This window comes from Betta splendens, chromosome 9, assembly GCF_900634795.4.
Source record: "Betta splendens chromosome 9, fBetSpl5.4, whole genome shotgun sequence".
NCBI classification, from domain to species: domain Eukaryota; kingdom Metazoa; phylum Chordata; class Actinopteri; order Anabantiformes; family Osphronemidae; genus Betta; species Betta splendens.
In genome coordinates this window covers 7,598,898-7,625,697 of record NC_040889.2, presented here as the reverse complement: position 1 = coordinate 7,625,697, position 26,800 = coordinate 7,598,898, and the positions used below count along the sequence as shown (strand labels likewise).

At 44.1% G+C, this 26,800-nt stretch overlaps 6 protein-coding genes across 10 annotated transcripts in view; 2 read left to right on the top strand and 4 right to left on the bottom strand.

The window, feature by feature from the left end:
• The window catches only part of LOC114862620 (aldo-keto reductase family 1 member B10-like), a 103,657-nt gene extending 86,811 nt beyond the window's left edge, over positions 1-16,846 (top strand). For both annotated transcript variants that reach the window (XM_055511731.1, XM_041072417.2), the window contains 2 exons: positions 14,328-14,514; positions 14,646-16,846. In XM_055511731.1, the coding sequence (XP_055367706.1) occupies positions 14,328-14,514; positions 14,646-15,377 (919 nt within the window). In that variant the 3' untranslated portion in view covers positions 15,378-16,846. The remainder of the gene's footprint in view (positions 1-14,327; positions 14,515-14,645) is intronic.
• LOC114862621 (aldo-keto reductase family 1 member B1-like) lies at positions 259-2,746 on the bottom strand. Of its 2 annotated transcripts, XM_029163136.3 has the most exons (10): positions 2,544-2,746; positions 2,252-2,419; positions 1,784-1,900; positions 1,452-1,529; positions 1,243-1,365; positions 1,051-1,157; positions 878-959; positions 700-783; positions 529-611; positions 259-451 (listed from the first exon to the last, which is right to left on the bottom strand). In XM_029163136.3, the coding sequence occupies exons 1-10, from the start codon at positions 2,607-2,609 to the stop codon at positions 409-411; spliced, it is 951 nt and encodes a 316-aa protein (XP_029018969.1). In that variant the 5' UTR covers positions 2,610-2,746; the 3' UTR covers positions 259-408. The 2 variants fall into 2 exon arrangements, with proteins under 2 accessions (XP_029018969.1, XP_055367709.1); XM_055511734.1 differs by lacking the exons at positions 2,252-2,419; positions 2,544-2,746 and having other exon boundaries at positions 1,452-1,504; positions 1,784-1,802.
• LOC114862619 (aldo-keto reductase family 1 member B10-like) lies at positions 3,202-5,578 on the bottom strand. Its single transcript, XM_029163133.3, has 10 exons — positions 5,417-5,578; positions 5,147-5,314; positions 4,819-4,935; positions 4,633-4,710; positions 4,276-4,398; positions 4,083-4,189; positions 3,911-3,992; positions 3,654-3,737; positions 3,451-3,533; positions 3,202-3,369 (listed from the first exon to the last, which is right to left on the bottom strand). The coding sequence occupies exons 1-10, from the start codon at positions 5,480-5,482 to the stop codon at positions 3,327-3,329; spliced, it is 951 nt and encodes a 316-aa protein (XP_029018966.1). The 5' UTR covers positions 5,483-5,578; the 3' UTR covers positions 3,202-3,326.
• On the bottom strand, positions 11,382-13,654 carry dnajb9b (DnaJ heat shock protein family (Hsp40) member B9b). Of its 2 annotated transcripts, none has more exons than XM_029163138.2 (3): positions 13,496-13,654; positions 12,944-13,183; positions 11,382-12,787 (listed from the first exon to the last, which is right to left on the bottom strand). In XM_029163138.2, exons 2-3 carry the CDS (start codon positions 13,158-13,160, stop codon positions 12,324-12,326), a joined length of 681 nt encoding a protein of 226 aa, XP_029018971.1. In that variant the 5' UTR covers positions 13,161-13,183; positions 13,496-13,654; the 3' UTR covers positions 11,382-12,323. The 2 variants fall into 2 exon arrangements, with proteins under 2 accessions (XP_029018971.1, XP_029018972.1); XM_029163139.3 differs by having other exon boundaries at positions 12,944-13,297; positions 13,496-13,627.
• Positions 16,837-18,546, bottom strand: avpr2l (arginine vasopressin receptor 2, like). Its single transcript, XM_029163137.3, has 2 exons — positions 17,374-18,546; positions 16,837-17,073 (listed from the first exon to the last, which is right to left on the bottom strand). Exons 1-2 carry the CDS (start codon positions 18,191-18,193, stop codon positions 16,994-16,996), a joined length of 900 nt encoding a protein of 299 aa, XP_029018970.1. The 5' UTR covers positions 18,194-18,546; the 3' UTR covers positions 16,837-16,993.
• Positions 18,547-19,944: 1,398 nt separating this feature from the next.
• On the top strand, positions 19,945-26,674 carry pnpla8 (patatin-like phospholipase domain containing 8). Of its 2 annotated transcripts, none has more exons than XM_029163619.3 (10): positions 19,945-20,044; positions 21,057-21,989; positions 22,085-22,234; positions 22,321-22,472; positions 22,560-22,654; positions 22,745-22,916; positions 22,995-23,052; positions 23,138-23,332; positions 25,477-25,672; positions 25,750-26,674. In XM_029163619.3, exons 2-10 carry the CDS (start codon positions 21,096-21,098, stop codon positions 26,022-26,024), a joined length of 2,187 nt encoding a protein of 728 aa, XP_029019452.1. In that variant the 5' UTR covers positions 19,945-20,044; positions 21,057-21,095; the 3' UTR covers positions 26,025-26,674. The 2 variants fall into 2 exon arrangements, with proteins under 2 accessions (XP_029019452.1, XP_029019451.1); XM_029163618.3 differs by having other exon boundaries at positions 19,948-20,044; positions 20,926-21,989.
• Positions 26,675-26,800: the final 126 nt, after the last annotated feature.

Below are 26,800 nucleotides of genomic sequence, written 5' to 3'. Positions count from 1 at the left end.
TTGTCTTCTGTGTCCAAAACTGAAATGCTGTGTTTTGCTTGGCAGAAGTTGGACATAGTGGCTTTCATCAATTAGTTATGTATTTAGTTTGACCGTAAGAGCATTGAATGGAAAAGATCTTGAGGTCAGGCAAATATAACTGGAAAGAATGGATTATTCCCATTCATTGGAAACAGTTTTGCTGAAATAACTGAGGCTCATGTTAAGCAGTCTAATGAGACCATCCTAAAGTACAGAAAACATTAAATAACATCATAGTCTGTTTTTAAATGTTAGTTTAATACAATTATTAAAGATATACAACATATAATGTTGAACTCATTGACTGGAGCAATTATAAAACATTGGTTTGACAGACTGGGGAGTAGAAATACTCTTCAGGCAGTTTGAAAACATGTTGTTGATGATTTAGTATTCTGCAGTCAGGGGGAAGTCTTTGTGTTTTGAGGCCCTGTAGAGAAACAAGCCGTTTATTATTATGATGTTAAAATGACTTGTCTCTTACCCTCTTAACTGTTGTCTACTCACCATATTAGTGGAAATCCTCTCCAGTTCTTGTTCAAGCTCATCAGGGTCTTCATGTCATCTTCACTCAACTCAAAGTCAAACAGCTGATAGAAAGAACAGAAGCTGTTGTGTGAACTAGGCCCCACACAAAGTAAGACATGCTCACGTCGTCCTCCTTAGCAGAACATGTACCTGGAAGTTTTCCTCAATTCGATGAGGTGTTACTGACTTGGCAATGACGATCACATTCCTCTGGATGTGGAACCTGAGTAGAACCTGGGTCAAACAATTGCAAAGTATCAGACCAAACAGTCACTGCAATACAATACACTGACTACTGTCGCCTGTATTTGCAGGGTTCCTTTCTTACTTGCGCTGTGGTCTTTTTATACTTATTAGCAATTGCCTTGATCTTAGGATCCTCCAGCAGAGAGGGATCATCAGATGAAGCCCTGTTATACAAAACAACAGGAAACTGAATGAGTGTCAATATGAGCTAAAGTTACTGCATTAAGTGTCATAATAGAGAGTGCTGCTTCTGACCCGGGTCTCTCGGGGGAACCCAGGGGGCTGTAGGCAGTCACTGAGATGCCCTTTGAGTGGCAGTAGCTGATCAGCTTCTCCTGGGTCAGGTATGGATGGCACTCAATCTAAGAAAACACACGCTGCATTAGCTTTTATTTTGAAATTGTGCTGTTTTCCAGTATGATTTACGGTGGTAAACTTGTTCTGCACCTGGTTGTTAACGGGCTTGTACTTGAGGCCTGGCTTGTTGAGGATCGCCTCAGTCTGCTCTTTGTTGAAGTTGGAGATGCCGATCGCTTTGACCAAACCTGCATCCACTAGTTTCTCCATAGCCTTTCATGCAAAGTGAACACGCACATTAGAGATGCGCCTGTGCCACAAACAGATGTGGAATCAGTGGACGTTTAGCAGGTTTCTACCTCCCAAGTGTCCAAGAAGTTGCTGCCATCAGTAATAAGTTGGCCGTGTTCATCTAAAGGAAAAAGTTTGTCACCTGGCTGCAGTGAGAAGCATAAAGAGTGTTGACAGTCTGACATCAGGTTATACAACATGCATGTGTGTGTACATTGGCCACAGGTGTGAGTGGTTGTCTGCCTGTATGAGTCCCTGTGCTGGACTCGTACAGTGTCAGCTAAAACCAGTTCCTCCATGTGAGGAATGATCAGCTAAGATAGTGAGTAGGGGGTCTCTGGCTTGGACGGGTGCCAGGGTCACCCCGCTATGGGTGGATTTATGACGACGCAATCCAAACCTGGGCTCCACAGGGGAAGTGCATGAGGTAGAGGTCCACGTAGTCCAGTTTGAGGTCGCCAAGTGTTTTTTCACAAGCTTTCCTCACCAGAGACGGAAGATGGAAGGTGCACCACAACTGTGAGATGCAGTAGATCAGATTTAGTTGAAGGTGAAAAAGAAGGGCCTGCTGCTGGTACTGAGGCTGCTGGTGCTGGATGAATGAATTAAACTAGTCTTTTAGATATAATTACTTGATGTCAGAGGCATATGTGCCCCTGTTTGTTCATTTCAGGAAGTTTTTGTTTTTTTGGTGGGGCCATTCAATTCAGAGTGATATAGTCTTTGTGCAGCCAGACCATGATTCAAAGAAGCTCACTGTAAATAATAAAGTGCATGTGATGATTTACAAGAGCCACGCAGATGATGATTAGATTAACCTGTGTCCAAACTCCACCCAGCCTCTGTCCCTCATGAATCTGTACTGTACCTTGCTGACAACGAACAGCTCTTCCCTCTTGACCACTCCTTCTTTAATCATGGCAGAAATCCCAGCTCCAACTTCTGCTTCGTTCTGATAGACGTAGGCACCGTCGATGTGCCTGTACCCAGCTCTTATAGCCACCTTCACGGCCTCTGTGACTTTCCCAGGCTCTGACTGCAAATGTGGAGAATAGTAAGAACTAGTAAGAACACTGCATATGGTGAGAGGCATGGTCAGCATGCACAGGCCAGCCGACCACACAGCTGCTATACAGTAAGTATGAAACAGGAAGCCTCACCAGCCACGTTCCCAGACCCATAATGGGCATCTTCGCTCCAGTGCCGAGTATGACTGCAGGGATCATGGTGGATGCCTTCTGTTGCAGCTTCTATTCCAGCAGAATCAATCAGCAATCAGCTCTTTGTGCAAGCGCTCATGTTGCACCACACTAGCAGCAGAGGCAGCGTCTTGTATTAGCGTCAGCAGAAGGGGAGGAGTTAGAGCAAGGCAGGCCAGCATTCACATGGAGATACTCCAGCAGGAGCAGGGGCGCCCCTAGGGGAAGGATGACTCAGCATAAATGGAGTGGTTATGTAACAGAGCTGTAGTATATGGTGTGAAATCTGAGCATAGGTTTGAATGAATCCGGAAAAGAAGTGGTTTCATTATGACTGAGTAGACGTCACAGAAAGACAGAATGAACTAAAGCCTGCTATTCTATACATATTCATAATAAAATTTACTATGATCTGCTTCTTGGTGAATAATAATAATGCACAGTCACAGCAGTGACAGAAGTGACATGAGGTTATTACCAGAGATTAGCCTAATCAACAAGCTCATTTATTACTTATTACAATACAGCTAATAAAATCTAAATGATAATGTTTGCTGGATAAGAGATGCTTTCCTACGTTAAGGTTACACCAATTAACACGGGATGAACATAGGACAGGTCAGTTTATATATGTGACATTTTATTTAACCACAAAACAGATAATGTTTATTTCATGAATTCAGCAGTGAATATTGAAGAGCAGTGTTTCAGTAGGATGCATTGTCCAGCTTGTGGTCTGAGTATTCAGTATTCTGCATTCATGGGGTAGTCTTTGTGTTTCGAGGCCCTGCAGAGAAAAGACAAGTTGAACACTTGCTCACTTAAAAACACAGTCCTTTCATACAGTATCACCTCTCTGTCTGCTCACCATGGGTAATCGAATCCTCTCCAGTTCTTATTCAAGCTCAACAGGGTCTTCATGTCGCTGTCACTCAACTTAAAGTCAAAGATCTGCCAGAAAAAGAACGGAATGAAACAAACTCTTTTTGCAGATTTTTTATTTGTATCCATTTATGCAAATGTCGCAAGTTTTAGAAAATAAATTCTAAACTAAACAGAATCAATGTATACCTGTAAATTTTCCTTGATCCGATGAGGTGTTACTGACTTAGCAATGACAGCGACGTTCCTCTGGGTGTGGAACCTCAAGAGAACCTGGGTCAAACACAACAAAGCAATTAGACCTCAGCTAAGAAAACATTGCCAGAACACTCATGTGGAAGTACAAATATTTTGTGTTTGTTTAGTTTTACACTAAATCAGGTCACTTTAAACTCCAATTCAACTCATTCTGAGTGTTTTAATGTATATCAGACATTCTTTCTCACCTGTGCTGGAGACTTGTTGTACTTCTTAGCAATGTCTTTAATCACAGTCTCTTGCATCAGAGTGGGATCGTCAGATGAAGCCCTTTGTGTGAAACGAAAGAAAACAATGAGTGACATTTATTAGTGTGGACATATAAATCTGCGGACTGTAAGAGTTGCTGCCGCCTCTCACCAGGGTCTCTCGGGGGATCCCAGGGGGCTGTAGGCAGTCACTGAGATGCCCTTTGAGTGGCAGTAGTTGATCAGCTTCTCCTGGGTCAGGTATGGATGGCACTCAATCTGGAAATAATTACATTCCTTGGCTTTTATTTTATTTTGAAATGTTGTTGCTGTATAGTTTATTGTATAGTAAAATGGCTTTGCACCTGGTTGTTAACGGGCTTGTACTTGAGGCCTGGCTTGTTGAGTATCGCCTCAATCTGGTCTTTGTTGAAGTTGGAGATGCCGATAGCCTTGACTAAGCCATCATCCACCAGTTTTTCCATAGCCTTTTAGATAAGACGCACAGATATTTGTGATGTTTTTGTCATTGTCTGTCCACAGATGCTACTATTGTTTTTTTTATAACTATTTATTTCTGAATAGAAAGGAAAGCCACAAGAATCTGCTGGATCCCAGTAAGAGCCACTGTAATGGCCAACCATCCTATAACTCATATTCACTTCTATTATCAGAGTATCAGACATTAAAACGATTATCAGTTTGACATTAACTTGAATTACCTCCCAAGTGTCCAAGAAATTGCTGCCATCAGGAATGATCTGGCCTTCTTCATCCAGAGGAAAGAGCGTATCGCCAGGCTACAGGTGAACAAAACATGTTAGCACATGATATAAGATGGAAGCATGACCTCTGACCTCTGGCACTATTACCCTAGGGTTGGTTGCTCAGGACAGTGGGATCCTCACCTTGACTCCGATAGGCATGTGCATCAGATAAAGGTCCAGGTAGTCCAGTTGCAGATCGCGGAGAGTTTTCTCAAAACCTTTCCTCACCAGACCGGGAAGATGGAAGGTGGACCATAGCTGTCAACAACATATTTTATTACAGATTTAGATTCCTACTGCAACTAAAAGTGTGAGATGGATTGATGATGGAGCGTAAGGAGATTGTTGATGATCTTGGATCTGTATATTTTTCACATGCTGCGAGTAACGCTCTGACTGGATGTACAGCATTTGACGTGTTTAGACATAAACCAGGAGGCTTATTGACTTCAGATGTACTGTACTGTACCTTGCTGACAATGAACAGCTCCTCCCTCTTGACCACTCCTTCTTTAATCATGGCAGAAATCCCAGCCCCGATTTCTGCTTCGTTCTCATAAAGGTAGGCACCATCGATGTGCCTGTACCCAGCTCTTATAGCCACCTTTACAGCCTCATTGACTTTCCCAGGCTCCGACTGCAAACACAAGGAAATTGCGAATACGATATGCAGAACAAACAGTGGTATCGTGTGTGGCATGATGCGGGTTTTGTCCACCATGGAGCTTGGTTACCTTACCTGCCACGTTCCCAGACCCACAATGGGCATCTGTGCTCTGGTGCTGAGTGTAACTGTAGGGATCATGTTGGATGTCCTCCGTTGCACGATCAGTCAAGAAGGCTAAGTAAATAAGCTCTAACTGCTCTACACTTCGAGTACAGGAGGCCTTTTTTTATAAGTCGGTAGAAGAGGAGGAGTTAAGGCAAGGCTCTCAGAACAAACAAAAAACCGGCCAATGGCGTTGAGTCATGGTGTTACAGCCGGGGAATGCAGCTTGTCAACAAACAAACCTAGAGCTGTACTGTAGGTGAGGTACCTCCAAACTGGTTTGACGCCCTCTTTTCCATGTACCACGAAAACATGTATTTATAACTGTATCTGCTACGTGGAACAAACAACAGAAGGCTTTTAGCAGGCTTTAGGAAGGCAGGGCTACTTATTAACCAATATTTTTCATGGAAATAATTTCCGATAGCCTCTTGAGACATTTAATTGCCTAATACATATTAGATCTGTTGTAATGACAAGAAATAAATAGCTGTTAAAGTGTTCATTACTCAAATGACGCACTTTCTATTTCTCTGAATTGTACCTTTATTATTTCTGTATAGTCCTGGACAGTTCTTCTAGGATGATATGTGAAGTGCATTTTGCCAGACAAATGTGGCTGCATTCATTCGCTTTCACCCACTGAGGTGAACGCCGTGCTTCCAGTTCAGGCGTAAAAAAAACGGCTGAATGGTGTAAAACACAGGACTATAGCTAACAAACTTGTCTTACATACATCACTATATCTGATAATGCTGCCTTGGACGCAGTTACACATTTGGATGCTGCAGAGGCAACGCAGACTTTAAATGTCATTCTATGTGCATCTAGATATATATATAGAACTAACTATACTTTGGTTCAGACTTGTCTTGATTAATGGTTTGTTTGTTCTTATTAGTTTGTAGTTATTAGTTGTTTGTGTTTTATTAGTAAAGTAGTATTAGTTTTAGTATTAATATTAGTACTAATAGTATTTGTATTAATTAGTTTTATTAGTAAAAAGGGCATCAATAGTGCAATCTGCACTATTGATGCAATGTGCACATGCGCCATGCGTGCACATGCATGGTGTATGTGCATAACTGCAGTATTGTTGTCGATTGCTAAATTAATAATGATACCAGTAATAATGTGAAGGCGTGACACAGGCACCAGAGCAAAACAAATGTAAACACATCTGGGGCTCGGTGCTGCACAGAGCCAGAGTGTTTCTCACCACGTAGGCTTCAGCATTATACTCACAGTAATAGTAATATGACTCAGCACATGCACAGCTTCGATATTGTTTATTACATAATGCACCTACACTTCATGAGCGTATCTCCCGCCTAATCTGTCTAGTCTACACCCTGACTTTTGTCAGTGAGGCGAATCAGAACCTTTGTTGACTTACATAATCTATTGTTAAATAAATATTTTAGTATTATACTACTGTCAGCCTTCTAAGAATTCCATTTTCATTCCTTTTTTTCTTACCACCTGCACCTCTTTGAGGTAAAGTTAGGATTACAATTCAAAACATTGAAACTATTAGTTTGAATGTTCGAAAATATGTTTTGAAACTGAAAAACAAGATTTTTAAGTTGAAAACTGTTATTCACTCCTAATTTGCGAACATTCAGATCTGCGTTTTCAGTGATTCTGATCCCATTTTTCAGATATTCAAAATCAGGTTTCATTTGTTTCAAATATGAAATAGAACTTTATTGTCATTGTACAATTACAACAAAGCTGTGGATGCACCCAGCAGCAGTTTACATTAAAAAGAAACCAATTAATTTTATAAAATAATAGAAAAAAATATATAGAATAATAGAAAATACCCACATCTGAATTATAAAACTATTATAACACTATATATCTATCTAATCTATGATCAATGCAGAATATAAATTCTACACTGATATTGCACAGCGTGTCACCATAATATTGCACAGTAATGTAATGTTAATATTACACATCTGAGAGTGAGATAGTGCCTTAATGTCTGTTTGCAGCTGGAATGGCCCAGAGGAAAAAGCTGTTTGTTAGTCTGGTGGTGTGGGATTTTATTGGCCTTAAACGCTGCCCTGACAGCAGCAGGTCACAGGGAATATGAGCAGGGTATGAGCGGTCTCCTGTGACGGCCTCAATGCTGCTTTGACACCAGGACCTGGCTGAGTCGTCCAGGGAGGCCAGAGGACAATCAATGATTTTTTGAGCTGTGTTTATGACCCTCTGTACAGTTTTCTTGTCCTCAACAGTGGCACCTGCATATCACACAGAGGCGTTGTAGAAAGTCACTATAACTTACTGTCTAGGTTGTTTTTCCTGAGGACCCACAGGAGGTGGAACCGCTGCTGTGCTTTCTTCACCATAATCAGTCCATAATCAGTTCTTTAGTTTTATAGACATTCATTGACAGGTTGTTCCGTGAGCACCAGACAGACAGCCCTGTCTGTCAGCCCTGTATGCTGTCCCGTCCCCACCAGAGATAAGTCATCTGCAAACTTTATGATGGTGTTTGTTGAGTGGGATGGTGTGCAGTCAAAGGTGTTCAGCGAGTAGAGCAGGGGGCTCAGGACACAGCCCTGAGGAGACCCAGTGCTGAGTGTGAGAGTCGAGGAGAGGTGGAGGTCAAGTCTGATAGACTGTGGTCTGTTTGTGAGGCAGTTTTTGATCCAGGTGCAGGTGGGGGTGGGGACCTGTAGATGAACAGTTTGGTGTCAAGTATGTCTGGGATAATAATATTGAATGCAGAAAGAGGGCGGGAGGCAGTCTGTGATGTGCTGTGAGACTAGTCGCTCAAAAGCTTTCATAATAGTGTTAATGTAATGTTAGAGCTATAGGTCTATAGTCATTCAGGGTGGTTGTGTTTGTTTTTTGGGGATGGGGACGGTGGTGGCGCCCTTCAGGCATTGAGGGATGATGGCTTGTGTCCAGGATAGATTGAACAGCTCAGTGAGTATCACATAATAGTATTTGATGCCCCTTCCCATGTTAGCGCTAGCGTTGCTGTACATCTAGACGTCGTCTGCACTGAAGGCCAGATCACAGACACAGGTCTAATCTTCATGCCTTCTCATTGGTCGCGTCGGGCATCAAAGCAGTGAGTGAAACTTGAACAGGAATAGAGTGTATTTTTATCAAAAGAAGATTGTTGACAGGGTTAGTCTTCTTTTTGTGCGTTTGGTCCACTGGTCAAGACATGGAATTTCTTGACTTTTAGCTAACTAGCATTGCATTTTACCAGCTAGCTTTAGCAAAGTACAGCGTGTGTGTGGTTAATGTGAAGCTGGAGGGGAAAGTACTGTAGAATGTAACCAAGTCAAAGACCTGAATACAATCTTGTCTATTACATAATGCACTGATGCTTCATGGGCTCATCTCCTTCTGTACCTAATCTCTCTAGTCTTCGCTCTGACCTTTGTCAGTGGTTTTGTGGTACATATAGAAAAGGAGACATTACCTGAAAAGGCATCAAACCAGTTTGGAGACACTTCACCTACAGCACCAGCTGATAGAAAACCAAAGCTAACGTTTGTTTAGGAGTCGCGTTCCCCCAGCTGTAACGCCAGCACTCGCAACGCTATTAGTCTGTTTTTTAATGCGGGTGAATCGCTGTGCTGTGATTGGAAAGAAGAATGGGTGTGGGCCAAACAAAAGAGTCGTTAACTGTCGTTAACAGATGTATTCCGTCGATAAGTAAACACTAGGTATTATACTACTGTCAGCCTATAAAGTCTTGGTCATTATTCATTCTTTCATTTCCTACCACCTGCACCTTTTGTTCACACATCAAGTACAAGATGAGGCAGGCCCAGAGGAGCTACAGGGAGAAACTGGAGGAGAGGTTAGGACAGAACAATGTCTGAGAACCATCCCTGGCCATGGAGGGAACAGAGGCACAGGCTCAGCTGATGGTGACCCGGACCTGGTCAATGAGCTGAATCTGATTTTCAACAGATTTGATTCCAGCCCTCCTCCGTCCACTTCACACATTACCAGTCCCACCCCCCTGCGTTCACACCTCTCCACACCTTCCGCCTCCACAGGCAGCACACCTCTGCCTCCCACGTCCACCCCCTCTCCCTAGCTTCAGATCAGGTGAGGAGACAACTGAGGCGGCTTAAGACGAGGAAAGCTGCAGGTCCAGACGAAATCAGCCCCAGACTACTCGGGAGCTGTGCTACGCAGCTCTGTGAGGTGGCACACTAAAGGAACCAAACCACCATGGACCAGTAGCTTTGAGAGGCAGGAGTGGACAAACAGCTGACTGCATGGACAACCAACTACCTCACCCAACAAACACAGTACATGAGGCTACACAGTTGTGTGTCTGAGGTGGTGCTGGTTTCCATCCCTCGGGGGATGTTGCTCTCACAGTTCCTCTGATGCCCTGTATAAGAAGGGCCAAAGTCGCCTCCACCTACTGAGGAGACTGAGGTCCTTTGGAGCATGCAGGCTCATGTTTTTTATTCAGTACGCTGTGGTCTGCTGGGGAGCAGGCAGCACAGACCGGGACAGGAAGAGACTGAACAAGCTGGTGAGGAAGGCCGGCTCTGTCCTGGGGCGTCCACTGGACTCTGGGTGGTGGAGGTGGGCGAAAGGAGGCTGTTGGCCAAGCTGACATCTGTCATCCACTGCATCAGACTGTGGGAGCTCTGAGCAGCTTCTTCAGTAGCAGACTGTTCCACCCCCAGTGTAGGAAGGAGCGTTACCGCAGGTACTGGACAATGGTAACGATATGACAGGCTCAAATTTGCACTCAGTTCTTTTCGTCTCTTTATCCTGGACACTTTCTGTAAATATGTAAAAATGTCTTATGTTTCTAGTAATCCTGCACAATATTTTGCTGTCTTCCTAATAGATGATGTTCAAACCCCTGCTTAACTAGCTTGTAAAAGTGCATCCTCTAGTGGATGTTAATGCAAACAGCCGCACTGTTACACCTCATTGGTGTGAAGCTGAAAGATGAACAAACCACCTGCTAGGAACAACATTAGTTCTGTGTCAGTGTACAACGCACACAAACACACACACAAAGTGCCAACATTTTCCAATGACTTAACATTTCAGTGTCAAATTATCAGCAACATGAACAGCAAAGGTGCTAAACATTGCACATTATGATCAGTTCGGTGCAGTTGTACGGCTGGATGCTGCAGAAGTAACTCAGACTTTATCTCATCCTACTTAAACCTAGATGTTTTAAACTACATAGAACTAAGCATACTTTGCGCATTGACTGACCAGAGAAAAGGCAGATGTGAACACATCTGGGTCATGGTGCTGCACAGAGCAAGTAGAATTCTGCATTACATCCTCAGTAACACAATGACTCAGCACATGCACAGCTTCTTGTCTATCACCTAATGCACTGATCATTTCTGACCTTATCTTCTACCTAATGTCTCTAGTTTCCCCCCCTGGCATTTCTCAGTGAGGTCACTCAGAACTGTTGAGTTCATTGCTAAGTAATTAAATTCTATACTATTGTCAGTGTACAAAGACGTGGTCAATTTCCACTGTTCCTTTTTCTGCCAACTGCACTTCCTGTTCAAAAATCAAAGCAGATGATGTCCCTGCTTTTCCAGCTCATGAAAGTCGGCCCTCTACTGGATACTAATGCAAACGACAGCCATACTCACCCCTCCTGGTTTTGAAGCTGACGGATGAACTTAATTATGTTACATTCTAAACAACCCACCTGCTAAGAACAACATCATTCTGTGTTAGTGTACAGCTATTGTTTGAAATCCCACTGTATTGAATAGATATCTGCTATAAGTCTGTTACACAATGTTTATCTTGTGAAGTGATAAGGTGTCAAGTTTTGTAGTACTTTTTACAGGCTTTAGCTGTGAACCATCTCACGTGGTCTTACATTAATTTACCTGCATTGCACTAATTGGGACAGATGCTTTCTTATCTCAAACAAAACAAACAGATGTATTATTTGAACTCTTTATTCATTCTTTAAACTTTATGCAACTAATCAACATTCAAGGCACTCAATGCGCACACATGCACACACACACACACACACGCACGCACGCACGCGCACACACACACACACACACAAAGTGCAGACATCAGACAATGATATTAACATTGCACTGTCAAATGATAGGCAACACGAAGGCGCTAAATATTGCACATTATGATCAGTTCAGGAAATTTAAACTTGTCCGACCAACCAGCTTCACTGGCAAGCAGCTCCAGGGGTTTGATACCAGTAGCACAACTGGTTACACAACTGCTGACCTGTTGCTAGGCTTACCAGTGTTTGTCATGGGACTGGTGTTATTTTCCAGACTGAGTGAAGGTAGATCGCAACTCATCAGAACAAAACTTAAACGAGGTAACAGTTGATGATGGCCAACTTACATACGCTGCAGAATGACAAGCTTGTGTTAACTGTGGAATTAAATTGGAGTCTAATCAAAGCATATTGTACAAATATAGAGTGCATAATGCTAAGGTTTAGCATACCTTGGCAGAGAGTGTAATGATGGTATGGCCTATTGAGCCACATAATGTTTTTACATTAATAAGTCTTAACTGCATCACTGTTCTTAAAGAAAATAAGGTAATTATCTTTTAAATTTAGGCCACACCTGAGTCTTGTAGATTGTACCATCACAAAAAGTAACAAGTAAACACATTGGAACTGGAAATCTAAACAATGGAGAGGTATCTGATGAACCTAGTATATATCAGGATGCTAATGCTAAGAGCAATAATGAGCGTGTTATTGCTTAGAAGCTCCTGTTTATCAGGCTGGCTTAGCTATTTGTTCTTAGAAGAAATTACACAGGAAATTACAAAAAAAGTGATAAATTACTGTAGCATCCCATTTTAAAGTGTCCCAAGATAATGATTTCAGTTGGACTCAGGAGCAGTCAGTAAAGGTGGTCACCATGTTCCCTCTTCGCTGGGTCACCGTCCTGCAGTGCTGTTTTCCTGAGTTGTGGAACCCACCCTCAGGCCGGGAACCGTGTGCGTTGAAGGAGAACATCTTCTCCAAGTCCTCGTACACGTCGTCAAAGAATCCCCCACTGAAGCCGGCCTGTCGCCTCTGCCTGTTCACAGCCTCACGGTGAGCCTGGAAGTGGCTTTCAAAGTGTCTCTTGTGGTGGGCTTGATGTTGCGAGTGGGCGTGGGTGTGAAAGTGGTGGTGATGTTGTTGATGATGATGAGCAAAATCTTTAAAAATGTCATCAAAGTTGAAGGAGTGGAAGTGCTGCCTGAAGTTATAGTTGCCTCCTCCTCCTGTATGGCCTTCCCCTGGTGATGGGCCATGACCAACCTGGTCATACTCTTGCCTTCTCTTATCATCTGATAAGGTTTCATATGCTGAAAGACATACAGATGCGTTACATGAAATTGATTCAACTGATCGGCCAATTAATCATAGATCTGTTGTAATGACAAAAGAAAAATCCAATTTTCTGTTAAAAACTAAGCAAGGGGACAAAGCCGGAGTGTTTATTTCTCGAATGACCCACTTACCCTCCGCTATTTCTCTGAACTTGGCTTCGGCATCTGGTTCCTTGTTACGGTCGGGATGGTACTTAAGGGCCAGCTTATGGAAAGCCTTCTTGATCTGGCGCTCGGTGGCATCTTTACGCACCCCCAGCACGTCGTAGTAGTCTCTCTTGGCCAGGAGAAACTCTGAGATGAGCAGAATATGCACCGCTAGCAGCAAGACTGACTGCGCTGTGGCCATGACGCTGGTTGGCACCTCTGTGGCTGCGGAGAGAGCAGTTTGACAGCTCCGTGAGCGACTTTCGCTCCGACAAAGGAAGAGCTTTAAAGCGGCTTCAGAATTAAACGTCAAACGTTTGAAGAAAAGATGACAAAAACCTGCGGGAAAACGTAGTTGGTTTCAGCAAACCGACGTCACACTCAGAAATATGTCGCCTCACTGTTCTTTCACTATAAAAGGAGAGTTAAAGTAGCCCTGCTTTCCTAAGGCTTGCTAATAGCCTTCTGTTTGTTCGGCGTAGCAGTTACAGTAATAAATACATATTTTCGTGATACGTATTAAAAAGGAGAGATTACCTGGGAGAAGGGCGTCGAACCAGTTTGGAGACACTTCGCCTGGAGCTCCAGCTGATGCGAAACCAAGGCTAACGTTTGTTGACGAGCCGCATTCCCTCCAGCTGTAACACCACGACTCGCAACGCCATTGGTCGCTTTCCTAACACGGGTGACTCGCTTTACTGTGATTGGTTTAAGCAGTGCGCGCGTGGAGGGCGCGTAGAGGAATGGGTGTGGCCCAAATAAAGGGTAGGAACGAAGCAAGATGGTGAACTGTGAACTTCGTTAATCTCCGAAAGTGAAAGAATGAAGACGCGTACAGCCAAATTAATTGTTTTGTGTAGCTAATAAGTGTGTTGTTCCAGTTTTCCTTTAAGTTGATTTTTTTAAAACTATTCAGAGCAGTCATTCACACCAGCCTTTTCAGTGAACAGTGCTGTCATGGAAAACGAGTTAACTATCTTGGTACATAAACACAGTCACGTCATCTCCGTTACGAGACTCGCAACCCGGAAGAGGCGCCAGCGAGCTGCTTGTGTTTTGAAACATTTTTGGCTACACGCGTGACTCTAATAAAGGTTTTCATGTAGTTTCGCTGGAGAAATGCCACGGTACTGCGCGGTGAAGGCGTGCAGAACCCGCGGGGGCTCTGCTTGTAAACAAGACAACAAGAGAATTAGCTTCTATCCGTACGTGATGCCTTCGTTTTCTGAGCCGCAGTCAGTTTTTTAGTTAACTTACTCTTGTGTGTTTTGCTTCTAGTTTTATAACATTAGCTCTATTTTTAGCATGCATGTTTCAAATGACGGTTATTGAAGCGGGACCAACTCTTTGCATTTCTCTCCTCCCAAAGGTTTCCCTTGCATGACAAGCCCAGGCTTCAGAAATGGGTTGACAACATGAAGCGGGAGGACTGGACTCCGAGTCGCCATCAGTACCTGTGCAGCGAGCACTTTACAGAGGACTGTTTTGATATTCGATGGGGCATCCGCTACCTCAAGAACACAGCCGTCCCAACTGTTTTCCCTTTGGTTGAAAATGTAAGTCTTAAGCATTTTGTGATTAAGTTGCTAAGTGGTCCGTGTGGGTTTATACAGCTTTATGCCACTGCTTGCTGTTTGCTTGCTTTTAACGTCACCACCTAATTTAACCCTTTTCCTTTTTGCATCAGGATGGTGAGAATAAAGGGAGCATCGTTAAAAGGAACGCCAAAGCCAAGCCATCAGAACCCTGCTCATTGGAAGACCTCACAGGATTAGACTCAGCTCTTTGTAAAAGGCCTCTTATTTTGAGCAGACCATGCAAAAAGGTCCAGTCAACCTTGACAAACAACACCGTGGCTGGAGACACGGAGGTTACATTTGAACTGCCTCTAGTTTTGGGCACTGGCGTCTCCTCTCACTCAGATCACCCGGAGACACAGACGCACACTGATGCTTATGAGATAGTGGCTGACAACAGCGTGCAAACTGCAGAGTCTCCGTGCAGTGAGTCGTGCTCTGAGGACCAGATTGACTCTACGGTGACAGTGTTGTGTTGCCAGTCTTTAGACCGTTTCTCTGATGGGGAGGCAGCTTTGTGCCAATCATTCAGCTTTGTTCCCATGGAGATGGTTGGGGATGACCCCGCGGGATGCTTCTTGGAGGAAAGTGGGCCCAGAGATGGAGAGCACGTTTCTGTTTATGAGCATTCATACTGCAGGCCGCACACGGACAAGGATCAGCTGTGGGGCAAGATTGTAAGTCTGCATACAAAGATCCTGGAGCTGGATCGCAGGGAGGAGAGCACCATGGCTAAGATCCATGCTCTGGAGACTGAGATTGCCATTCTGAAGAAGGACGGTGCAGTTTTTAAAGAGAAACAGAAAGTTTTAGAAGAATATATTTCAACCATGGTGCTCTGAGTGTGAAAAATTACTGTTTATGTGGATGTATTTCCGGTATTTCAGGTATTTGTACTTCATATATGTTACACATGCACATATACATATTACTACAGGGCAGCATTAATTGTGCTTGTTATTTTGCAACTCTTGTACTTTGTTCTGTTACATGGTTCAGTATATTTATATTATGATTGTTTAGCAAATTATCTTATGTCCACACGATGGCACTGTTTGACCAGATGTATTGGCTGTGATCAGTACCATTAGTACTTATCAGTGAGTATGTGCGTTTGTCTACTACATACCTGTAGTATTATCATATACTTTATAAAAAAATTTCTCACTTTTGTTTGTATGTAATGTGAAGTGTTTGTTAAAATGCCAAATCATTTTCTTCAGTCATGTCAAAGTGTGATGGAACAGATTTCACAGTCCTGGAATCATCAAGATTAATTTCACTAAGTGATGGATCTACTTCTATGTAGAATAAAGTTTATGGTAAATGTGCTCATGGTGATTGTTATAAACCTCACAGCATCATAACAACCAGCAGAATTCACCTCTGTGTCTCTTCAGTCAGTATAGAGTAAATACAGTGTTTTGGCCAATGGAGATACCTATTCCTATTCGATGCTGCTTTCCCGATTGAAGTGCACTATACCCTGCCTCTGTAGTGAAGCGTGCCTGCTGAGCAGTGGCCATATTGCTTTAATGATTTTGAACCTGCTCCTGTGGTGCAAGTAGGAACGACCCAACTGCAGGCAAACCAGCAAGTCAGCTGTTGTTACAAAAGGAAGAAGCAGTATTTTCTTTAATTGGCCAATATGTTGTTAGTGGATAACTGATGTTAGCCTCAAACAATCTGCTTTCGGCAAATGCAATGTGTGCGAGACGGGGAGAGAGAGCAAAACGCTAAATTGGTTTTAGAATTAAAATGAGCACGTTCACCTAAAAGGATTTACAAAGTGCAATTTCAAATGCCTCCAAGATGCGATGCTGCGCGTCTGCTCTGCCGCAGCAGTAGAACGTAGGATGGGTCCTAAAAACCAGGACTTGAATTGAATTATTTTAATTCTGTTGTTCTGTCTTTCAAAGAGGAAAATGTAGAACACTAATGCACCAAGCTCACATAAAACACACATTAAAGAGGTAAGTGTAGGTCTGAGAACAACTGTGCTGTATTACACTGGAGCTTTTTTGTTATTTATTTGAATGAATATAACAAACAGTGTGATCAAACAAAACCAATCGATACAATTAAAAACAAACAAATGCTTTGTGAGCAGAAAGTACAGAACCAAGATCTGTCAATATTTATTTAAAAAAACATATGTGAGATTCTTAAACCTTTTAGATCCCTGTCAGCATATTTTAAAACATGTGTCTTATTTGGTAAGTTATAATTCTGATTTCTTTACATAACATTGGAATCGTTAACCTTTCTTTTCATTTATACAGCAGGTTGAAATAAATAATTCATAATAGAATGTTGAGCGTCTTCATATTTCCATATGTTGCATCTAGAGTTCATCAGGCCCTGGACTGTATCAAACAACCTACTTCATATATGAGTAATGTCTAATTGTTTATTAATGATGATGTAATAGTGGGCGTCTTGGCCTCTATGCTTTTTATTAGCAGTAGTAGCGGTATATCCAGGGGTTGGTGCAGCTGTTGAGACCGGCCAACAGCATGATGATGGCAAACACTGGACCTGACAGAGAGCGAGAGAAAGAGAGCGAGAGAAAGAGAGAGAGAGAGGGAGAATTTATTAGAAGCTGAAGTGCTGCTGTGAATTAAAATGAAGATTATCATTTCTCAGCTTTCAAGTTAAAGGTGATTATTATACGATAGGTTCCTTATTGAGGTCTCAGGAGTTATCATTTTACGTGTAGTGGCCAGACTGACATCAGGAATTCAATATTAGATTTATTATTCATACATCACAAACATCTATAAATAATACAGACACGTGGCGATTGTTAAATTGTAATGCAGGCCTAAACAGACCAACCTTTAGTGGGCGCGCTGCTTGGGCTCCACGCAGACCACAACTGTACAATAAAGAATGGGCTCCAGCACACCGTGTATGCCATGATGATGACAAACGTCATTTTTACGGTCTTAAGCATCGCGTTGGACACCCCCTTCGTGCTGGCGCGTCCCGTCTGCAGCGCCTTCCTCTTCATGTTGAAGTAGATGGTTGTGCATATTCTCATTTGGCAGTAGAGTAAAATGACTGCAGGCAGGACAAACACTGACAGGGTGATCCAGCTGATGTAGATCCTGCTCCCCCACGGCTCAATAAATGTCGCCCAGCAGTCGAACTGGTTCTCCTCCACCTCCTGGAGAGAGAAGATGAAGAGCTGAGGAGAGCTGAAGACCAGAGAGATCAGCCAGGCTGCGCCAATGGAGAGGTGTCTCCTGAATGAGCTCCTCAAGAAGGAAACCATCGGCTTACAAACCGCGTGGTAGCGGTCTATGGTCAGAGTCACAATCATGTAAGCGGAGGCAAACATGCCCACCACCTGCAGGTATTTTACCACGCGGCACAGGAAGTCGGTGCCTCGGAACCTGTGCGTAATTTCAACGAAAAACTGCGGAAGGACTTGGAAAAACGCCACGACCAAATCTGCCAAGCACAGGTGCAGGAGGAACAGCTGAGTCCGTGTGTGTCGCTTCTTCAAAAGTGTATCCAGGAAGAAAACATTGGCACATGTTGCAAACACAAAAACCAAACCCAGAACCACGGCGCGGGTGAGCGCGAAGCGTCCGCGCAGCTCTCCATCCGCGTCCGTCGCCTTCCCCGAGCTGTTGCTGCCGCTGGTCTCCATTTACGCGCGTATCGCCTGTACTGTTGCTCTGTTACTGCCGCAACTTCAGGCTTCAAATAACATTTCGTACAGGTTTATTTCATGAGGAGACCCGGTGTTGCCGTGTTGGCGCAGTGAAAGCTCGACATCCTCCTCTTCTGGCGCACCACGTTGCCAAGTGTTGGAGAGAAAGATGATGGAAGGAGAGAGTGGAGTCAACCTACCTGACGAGTCGTTGTGGCAGAGCAACGATCTGTTTATCTTATTATACACAAATAAGAAATGATTAATCGAAACGACCGTGTTTTGGTGTTATAACAACCTAACAAACACAAAGTCTGCTTCCACCTGTGACTCAGCTTCATTTCTTGTCTTTACCTTGAATGCTGTATAAATATTTTAACATCATCTCCAACATTCAGCTCAGCTTATGTGCTTGTGTGTTTTGTGAATTATTATTTTAGTTATATTTTGAATTTAACATCTCTACCATCTTATTACTTGTGTTTTTGATCATGTACGTATAAAAAGGAAACCATGTTGTTTTAGGAAGGTGTGTTTTGGAATTTTACCTTCCTTTATTCTGGTGCTTTTGTTCAGGCAGCAGAGTGACGTGTTAGTCCATTGTACTTCTGTGCCTATTGTAAAATGACAACGAAGCCCTTTGATCATTGTTTTGCGCTAACAGAGGCTTACAAATGGCCAGTCCTTTAGAAAATCGAGTAATTGCACCAGGAGTTGTCAAAGAAGCTTAGAGATTTTGCTGGCAGAGACAGAAATAGCAGTTAAATATGGGAACACTTCTATGGAAAAGTCAAAGGATGATGTGTTAATGATACTTTGTGGGCAAAAGAGGTTTGTAACAGTGTAATAGTAATCGGATCAATTTCTATTTCTCATATTTACAATTAGCAATAACTGTTGTTATTGAAAATCACAACACAGGAAATTGGTCTTTGAGATGCTTGGCTCCACAAACTCTTACATCATCTGTCAAATACATCAACTAAAGTTAAAACACCAGCCTTACCGCCTCTGCTTTTGGTGTTTTCATCTTGATTACATCACACTCAGCAGGTGAACGATTATTTACACCCAGCTTCTCTCATTCCCACATAACCGCTATGTCACCCCACTGGTTTTGAAGCCATTAGAAACGCATGGGGGTGACTGACAACTTTGTGTGTGTGTGTGTGTGTGTGTGTGCGTGCGTGCGTGTGTGTGTGTGTGTGTGTGTGTGTGTGTGTGTGTGTGTGTGTGTGTGTGTGTGTGTGTGTGTGTGTGTGTGTGTGTGTGTGTTGTTTGGGGAGAGGGTTTACACATTCATTTAGTTTACATTGAGTATTGACATAACCACTGAGGGTTTCATTACCACTAATGGAAATTCAAATCTTTTTCTCAGAGTGAAACATTATGAATTTTACTGAAGCCGTTTAACACTGCCAGCAAAATAAATGAGATTGAGGCTTCGTCCTGTGCACTGCCCTGCATGGAATCTGAGGGGGATTGAAGCTGATGTGGTAAACTGTCTTGAACTAGTAGATGTCACTGTCCATGGTGCTGAAACGCAACTGGTACTCTCTGTGGTTGTGACGTCAGTAAGAGGCTACACTGACGTCAGCGTCCATTCATTTATCACACACACACTGCATAAACGTGCTATGGATTACGTTTAATGACATTTACATTATAATTATATTTTGGAAACGATACGTTTAGAGCTTTGTCGACATCTGCTGGTTAAATCATTACTGCCAACCAGGTCGTTGCGTCACTTCCGCTCTCTTTCCTGTTTATACAGCCAACACTCTCATACACAGCATGTCTCACACCAGCAACAATACTCTCAATTAAACGCCCATGTTTTGCAAGGTACGTTCAATAAGTTTTATTCATTAACTTAGCCGTGTCACGTTCATTCATTGTCGAGGCTTAGTGTGGCTAACTAGCTAATTAGTTAGCCTTCCTCAGCCCACCAGACCAATCCTAATATGGGTGCTTCACCAGCCACTATATCCCGAAGCTGCTTTAAAAGTCCAGTTCTCCTCTGAGCAGAGCCTTGCTGTCAATAACATCAGCCAGCCACTTCTCTCTAAACGTGCTCTCCCCGGGCGTGTGCACCAGCCTTCCGGACTCCACCACGAACAGCACCTCGACCGGCAGAGTTTGGGGCTTGACTTTTGAAACGCCCACTACGAAGTAGACGCTGGCCGACCCCGGGATCGGCTTCTGCGGGGTCGGGGTGCTGAAGCGGGCCCGGTAGTGGTAGAAGGTAAAGTAGTCGTGCTCGGATTGGTAGATGTAGTCCAGGGCGCAGAGCCAGCAGGGCGCCAGCCCCCAGCTTCGGATGTATTCCCCGATCCGCTGTTTCCCCACGTCCGCTGTGAGGTCTCCGCTGGGAGCCCAGTTAGCGTTAGCATCGGTGCTGCTGCTGTCGCTGGGAGACGAGCTTCCCTGCTCTTTCGTGGCTAAGTGGCGGTGTCTCTCCAACAGAACTCGTTCGAGATGAACTGACTCTGCTGTGAAACCCTGGTGCTGCTCCATAATCACCGTAAACAGACAGAAGCGCAGGGAACATTTATGAATATTGCCGGGATCTGTTTTGCTTGAGGAGTTTCTATGGTTACGGGGCCCAGTAGCTGAAGGGCGCCCTCCGGTGGAGCACATATGTACTGCAATATATTCTGGACAATAAAATGTATTTTGCTTCATATAATATGTGATGCAATGGGTTTGTTTAATCTACTTTTCAGAAAACAGTGCAACAGATGAATCTATTACCCCAGCTTCAAATGGATTTTCTGATGGATCTGCTGTAGTTCATGGCAGGTGTCCTGTCGCTGTTATTTTACATTGACATCAAAGTGTTATCCATTTGCTTCAGAATCTTCTTCAGTGCTGTTCCCAGTGACCAATCAGACGCATGTCACGGATCAGGACCACACTAGACAGTGTCACCAAGGCAGTAGGCAGCACAGACCTCATCTCCAAGTTCTCCCGCCTCAAGACCAGTTCTAGCACCAAGGGAGAAAACCTTCTGGTCAAAGCTGACACTATAACATCTGGCAACACCGCTCCTGACGTGCCACCTGAAAGTACAATGAGGAAAGATGAAGAAGAAGGAGGCGATAAGGCCACAGGAGAGGAAGAGTCTGACAAACCACTGCAGCCAGTTTCAGAAAAACCCTTCATTGTCTCAAAGAGGTTTACGTCTGGTGCGTCTGAGCCCTGCACGTCCTCCGCCGTGGCTAAACCAACCAAGCAGCTGTTTCACCCAACGGCTCTATTGACCAACATGGATGAGACCTACAAAACTCTGGCTCTGCACATCAATAGTTACTTTGGCACCAATGCACAAGGAGAAGAAAGCGGTAGAAGGCCACAGCAACAGCACAGAGGAAATGATGAGCCCGTTTCTACACCTGACCACATTCCTGTTTTGTCTCCAGTGGCACAAGCTAAGAGTGCTGACCCCGCTGCCTCGCCCGTGCCCCTCAGGCCTCCAGCAGAAGCATCCTCTTCCAGTGCTCCTGCATCAGCCGGAGCGGCCCAGTCTGTCCCTAAACTCACAGCCTCCCCAAAAAAAGGCTTCACCCGCTACCTGTCCTACCCCCGACCCAGCGTTCAGGCATTTGTCGGAAGCTACATTGCGCCACTCGTCCCTAAGTTCCGCGCCGATTCAAAAAGCATTGCAGACGATAGAGGCAAATCATCGGTTCCCGCTGAAGAGCGCGCCGTGGACGCTGCAGAGACGCAAGACAGCGAAGAGCAGGAAGCAGAAAAAGCGAAGCAACAGCTGCGGATTCAAAGAGAGAAAGTATAACGCACCATTCTAATTACCACCGACAGCTGCACTTGTTTATGTTACTATACGAGTCCATCTTCTGTCCCTGCTGTGTGTTTGTCACACAGATAATAGCCAGGGTGAGCGTAGACAACAGGACCAGAGGACTAGTGAAAGGCCTGCAGAGGGTCACTGACGGGAAACTCCTCACCGCCCGGGTGGAGGAGCTCAGCTGCCATCTCCTGGAGTTCCCCGAGACGCGAGGCGTAGCCGTAAAGGTCAGCCTTTACTTTTATTCAGACCCTAACTCAGACAAACGGAAACGTCAGCAGCCGCTTGGTCCGTGTGGCACTGTGACCTTTAGGAGAGCGTGCTGCCCTGTCTGCTGCGTTTGCGCCAGGCCACAGACCCTCCCCTTCAGGCTGCTGTGAGAGAAGCCCTGGCTCTGCTGGGCTACACTGAACCAGTCAAAGGCAGAGGGATTCGGGTCCTGACCATAGATGGAGGTGGAACAAGGTACACTAATGTTATTATTTCAGAGCATATGCTAAATGCTACACCTGGAGTATTTTAGTCTGTTGAGCTCTGAAAACATTCTCACAGGGGACTGCTGGCCCTGCAAACCCTTAATAAACTGCAGACCCTGACTGGCAAGCGAATCCATCAGCTGTTCGACTACATCTGTGGAGTCAGCACAGGTATGATGTCGTGAGCGTTTAGTTTCATTTCATGCCTTTTGCCTTCTCTGTAACGTCATCCCTTGCAAACTGTCTTTGTCTCCTCCTCAGGGGCCATTCTGGCCTTCATGCTTGGGATTTTTCAGATCCCCTTAGAGGAGTGTGAGGAGATGTACCGGAAGCTGGGCTCCGACGTGTTCAAGCAGAACGTCATCGTAGGAACGGTGAAGATGGGCTGGAGCCACGCTTTCTATGACAGTGAGATCTGGGAGACCATCCTCAAGTTAGTCCTCCATCGTAGACCCATTAACCTTTCCCTATTGTTTGGACAGCTGTCACTAGATTTTGTGTTTTTATTCAGGGAACGGATGGGTGATGGGAGTATGATTGAGAGTGCCAGGGACCCAAATTGTCCTAAAGTAAGTGAGATGTGTTTTTAGCCTTGCACAATTGTGCACACAGGGGAAAAAAGAACCTTAGTTGTTGTATGCTTTTGTCCACCAGGTGTCAGCAGTGAGCACAATCGTGAACAGGGGTTTACCTCTGAAGGCCTATGTGTTCAGGAACTACACGCTCATGCCAGGAGTGCGATCCCACTACCTTGGAGACTGCAAACACAAAATGTGGCAGGCCATCAGGGCCTCGTCTGCCGCCCCAGGCTACTTCCAGGAATTTGTCCTGGGAAAAGACCTCCACCAGGTACAATGTGAAACTGAGAGAGCTGATGCTCTCTGTCCATTCAATTCAGTTCATATCTATGAGCTCGCTCTCTCTAAAGTACAATTAAAAATCTCCAAAATTGTACTAGTTTTAACAATGATTTGATTGTTACAGTGATCTAAGAACTCGGGCCTCTGAAAGGTCAGGTGTGCGTGACTGGGTAATATCCTTGAATTGTTACCAATCAATACGTTTCTTCTCCGATGCTTCATTTCCTCAAACACCAGAGCCAAGGGCAGCGGAACTATAGATTGTGTGTGTGCATATGAAGGCTTTATGTGAGCATTTATTCCATTTCAAACCCACAGCCTTGATAGTGGTGGCCTCCCCCTTATTGGTTCATTCCCCCTTTGGCTGTCAGGCATCTGAGGGATGGAGGGAAAGTGAACAGAAGGAAATAGGAGCTGGAGAAATAGTCCTTGGACTTGGTCCGTGCACCGTAAACATCAAAGGCCTTGCTGTGGTCGCATGATTTAGCCTCTGTCCTAAAGGGCAATAGAAAGAGTTTCCGATCCTCAGGGCTACTGCCGTCACCACCCCTGTCTGAGGGTGGACCCTGCTTCTTTGCATGTCAACGCCCAACTGGAACTGCAGCAGTAACAGATTAGTAGCTATGATTAAAGAATAATTTAATATAAACAGTACATTTTAAGTAGCATTAATCCGCTCTATTTTTCACCACTACCTTTTATTGCCTTTACCTTTGGGGAGTTGTCCTAAGAGAGCAGATTGAATGTGTTGTTTTATGGAGTTTTAATTATTAGGACAGATATCTTTAGATGGTCTTTTTGGGCAGCTTTACGCTCAAGGCTTAGCTTCAGTTTGATAACCTACTTAAGTAAAATTAGCCTTGTCCCTCTTCTACCCAGTGTAAATCTCGCCTGGCATCTCCTGTTGAAGCGGCCCCGGTAGATGGCCTTTCACCGGGTCTTAGACATTACTCTCCATTTTTTTAAATTTTGCATAATAAACAAATCAACTGGTTGTTCAGTGCCACACACACTGCTTTGGGCCTTGCAAGTTGCTTTGCACCAAATCCAAGTATTTTTGTGCAAAGCGACTTATAAAGAGTAGCTTGTGTTTTAGTCTCTTAGTCAAGGTCACTTTGACCTGTGGACAAATTGAACACCTCATGTTACAGGATGAGCAAGCAGAATATCTGGATGATTTGATAATGGCAGGATGTCTTTTTTTGTTCATCTTGCATCTGTTTTGAGGCAGCTCTGAAATGGAAACGATGCTGAGGAGAGCGATGTCTGTGCTTCGCAGCGTGTCGTTGGCAGCATGAGCCGCCGTCGCCACCCACCAGTCTCACTCCTACTCTACTTTTCAGCACTAGCAGTGGTATTTCCCATGAGAATTTTGCCATTGCAGAGGATTAAAATGAACATTAGCGTGTACACACACAAATGTACATTTCTGCCTACTTTAGAGGGGAAACAGTGATAGGACACTGATTATCACTGGTGTTTGGTATGTTAGCCTTTGTTTACTGCATTTGGTCTGACAGAACAGAGGATTCAGTCCTTTTAGATGCATTTGACTACCTGTAGAGGTGTGAAGATGACCCGTACCCCTGCTCTAATAGGGTTCAGTCTCCATCACTATTAATCCCAGTCAAAAACACTTTCGGGCCTAAAAAAAAACCAGAACTGGACTTGAGGGAAGCAGCAACTCTAAATTGGACCAGGCAGCCGTTCACCCTGATTGTGTCATTTATCTCATAGCTGGCATCATTTAGGTCAGCAGCTCTTTGGTAAAAATTTGCTAAGAAAAGACGTCATAGCTCAATAGTCGCCATTTAAACCCTGGATGTACCAGTCAAACTGAGTTTAATGTAATGCAGCTGTTAAACTAATTACCCAGGTCAGTTGTGCTCCACATTAGCAATAAAAGACTTCTTTTAGATGCTGAAGGCACAGCTCTGTTCTGCTTGTTTTTCCTCTGGTCTAAGGCTGTGCAGCTCGTCTGTTTCACCTTATTTGTCCCCTGCTGGCTGTCACAGAGACTATTAAACTACAAAAGATTCTAGATATCAAATAGCCCCGATTTTCCTTTATTTTGAAAGCTGTGTTTTGCCGCTTTTTGGAATGATAAATAAAGGTGTTTTTCTTTTCCTACAGGACGGAGGGCTCCTTATAAACAACCCCACCGCGTTGGCAATCCATGAGTGCAAGTGTTTGTGGCCCAACACACCGCTGCAGTGCGTGCTGTCTCTGGGCACCGGACGGTATGAGACTGTTGGCAAGAACAGCCCAACGTACACGAGTCTGAAGGCCAAGATCACCAACGTCATCAGCAGCGCCACGGACACCGAGGGTAAGGCCACAAACGAAGGCGTTATAAAAGAAACTAAAAGCGTAGTAACGTGAGGAACCTCTCCAATGCTGTTTCAGAGGTGCACACCATGCTGGACGCCCTCCTGCCCCCCGACACCTACTTCCGCTTTAACCCCTTAATGAGCGAGGACATCCCGCTGAACGAGAACCGCGCGGAGAAGCTCAACTTCCTGCAGAGCGAGGGGGAGCGCTACTTGGCGCGCAACGAGGCCAAGCTGAAGCAGGCGGCCAGGGTGCTGTGCCAGGAGAAGAGCAGCATTCAGAGGCTGGCCGAGTGGATCAAGCTCAAGGCTGACATGTACCACGGCGTCCCATTTGTCTCCAAACTTTAAGGAGAGTAAATGTTGGACTTTCAGGGAGGTGGGTTGAAACCCAAAACCAAATGTTTACATGATTATCAATACTAAAAAAAATACATTATTCCTACAGATGCCATGATCAGAATTCAAATTTGGCAACATAACAGATTCACTAGATTCACTAAATGTATAAATTTAGGTTGGCACTGACACACACTGTAACACAAGGCTGGACTACTGATGCCAATCTGACACTGAGTTATATTTGTTTGCGTAGTACCTCAAACACACATTTAATTAACGAATCATGAATGAGAACTATTTCTTACACTGTACAGAAGAAAGACCTCGTGCACTTGTCAAGTTGTGTTAGTAAAAAATGCTAATGTTATATTTAAAGTAATTATTATGAATTCTCATGAGTGACTGCTAGAGCTTAAGGAATCATGTTGACGTTGAATGTCACATGTTCTGATACTTGTAAGAAAGTATTGGTACAGTGCATGGTCTCTCTGTTCTTCTAAAAGCTACTAAGAACTGTGGCCCATCATCAAGTGTGAAGCATCTGCCTCCATCCTGAATTCCTCCTGTTTTTACACATTTGCCTTAATTATTCCCGTGTTCATTTCTCTGTGAAGTGAGAAAATGCATAGAAATAATAAACACAAACGTGTTTAATCGCTCTCAAACGTGAAATACTGAAATTATTGCCTGTACAATATTATGTTAGCTGATCTTACGTCCTCACATCGAGCCCCATAAATGGAGCCGTCACTAAGGGATGCTGAGTGTCTTCCTATGATGAATGA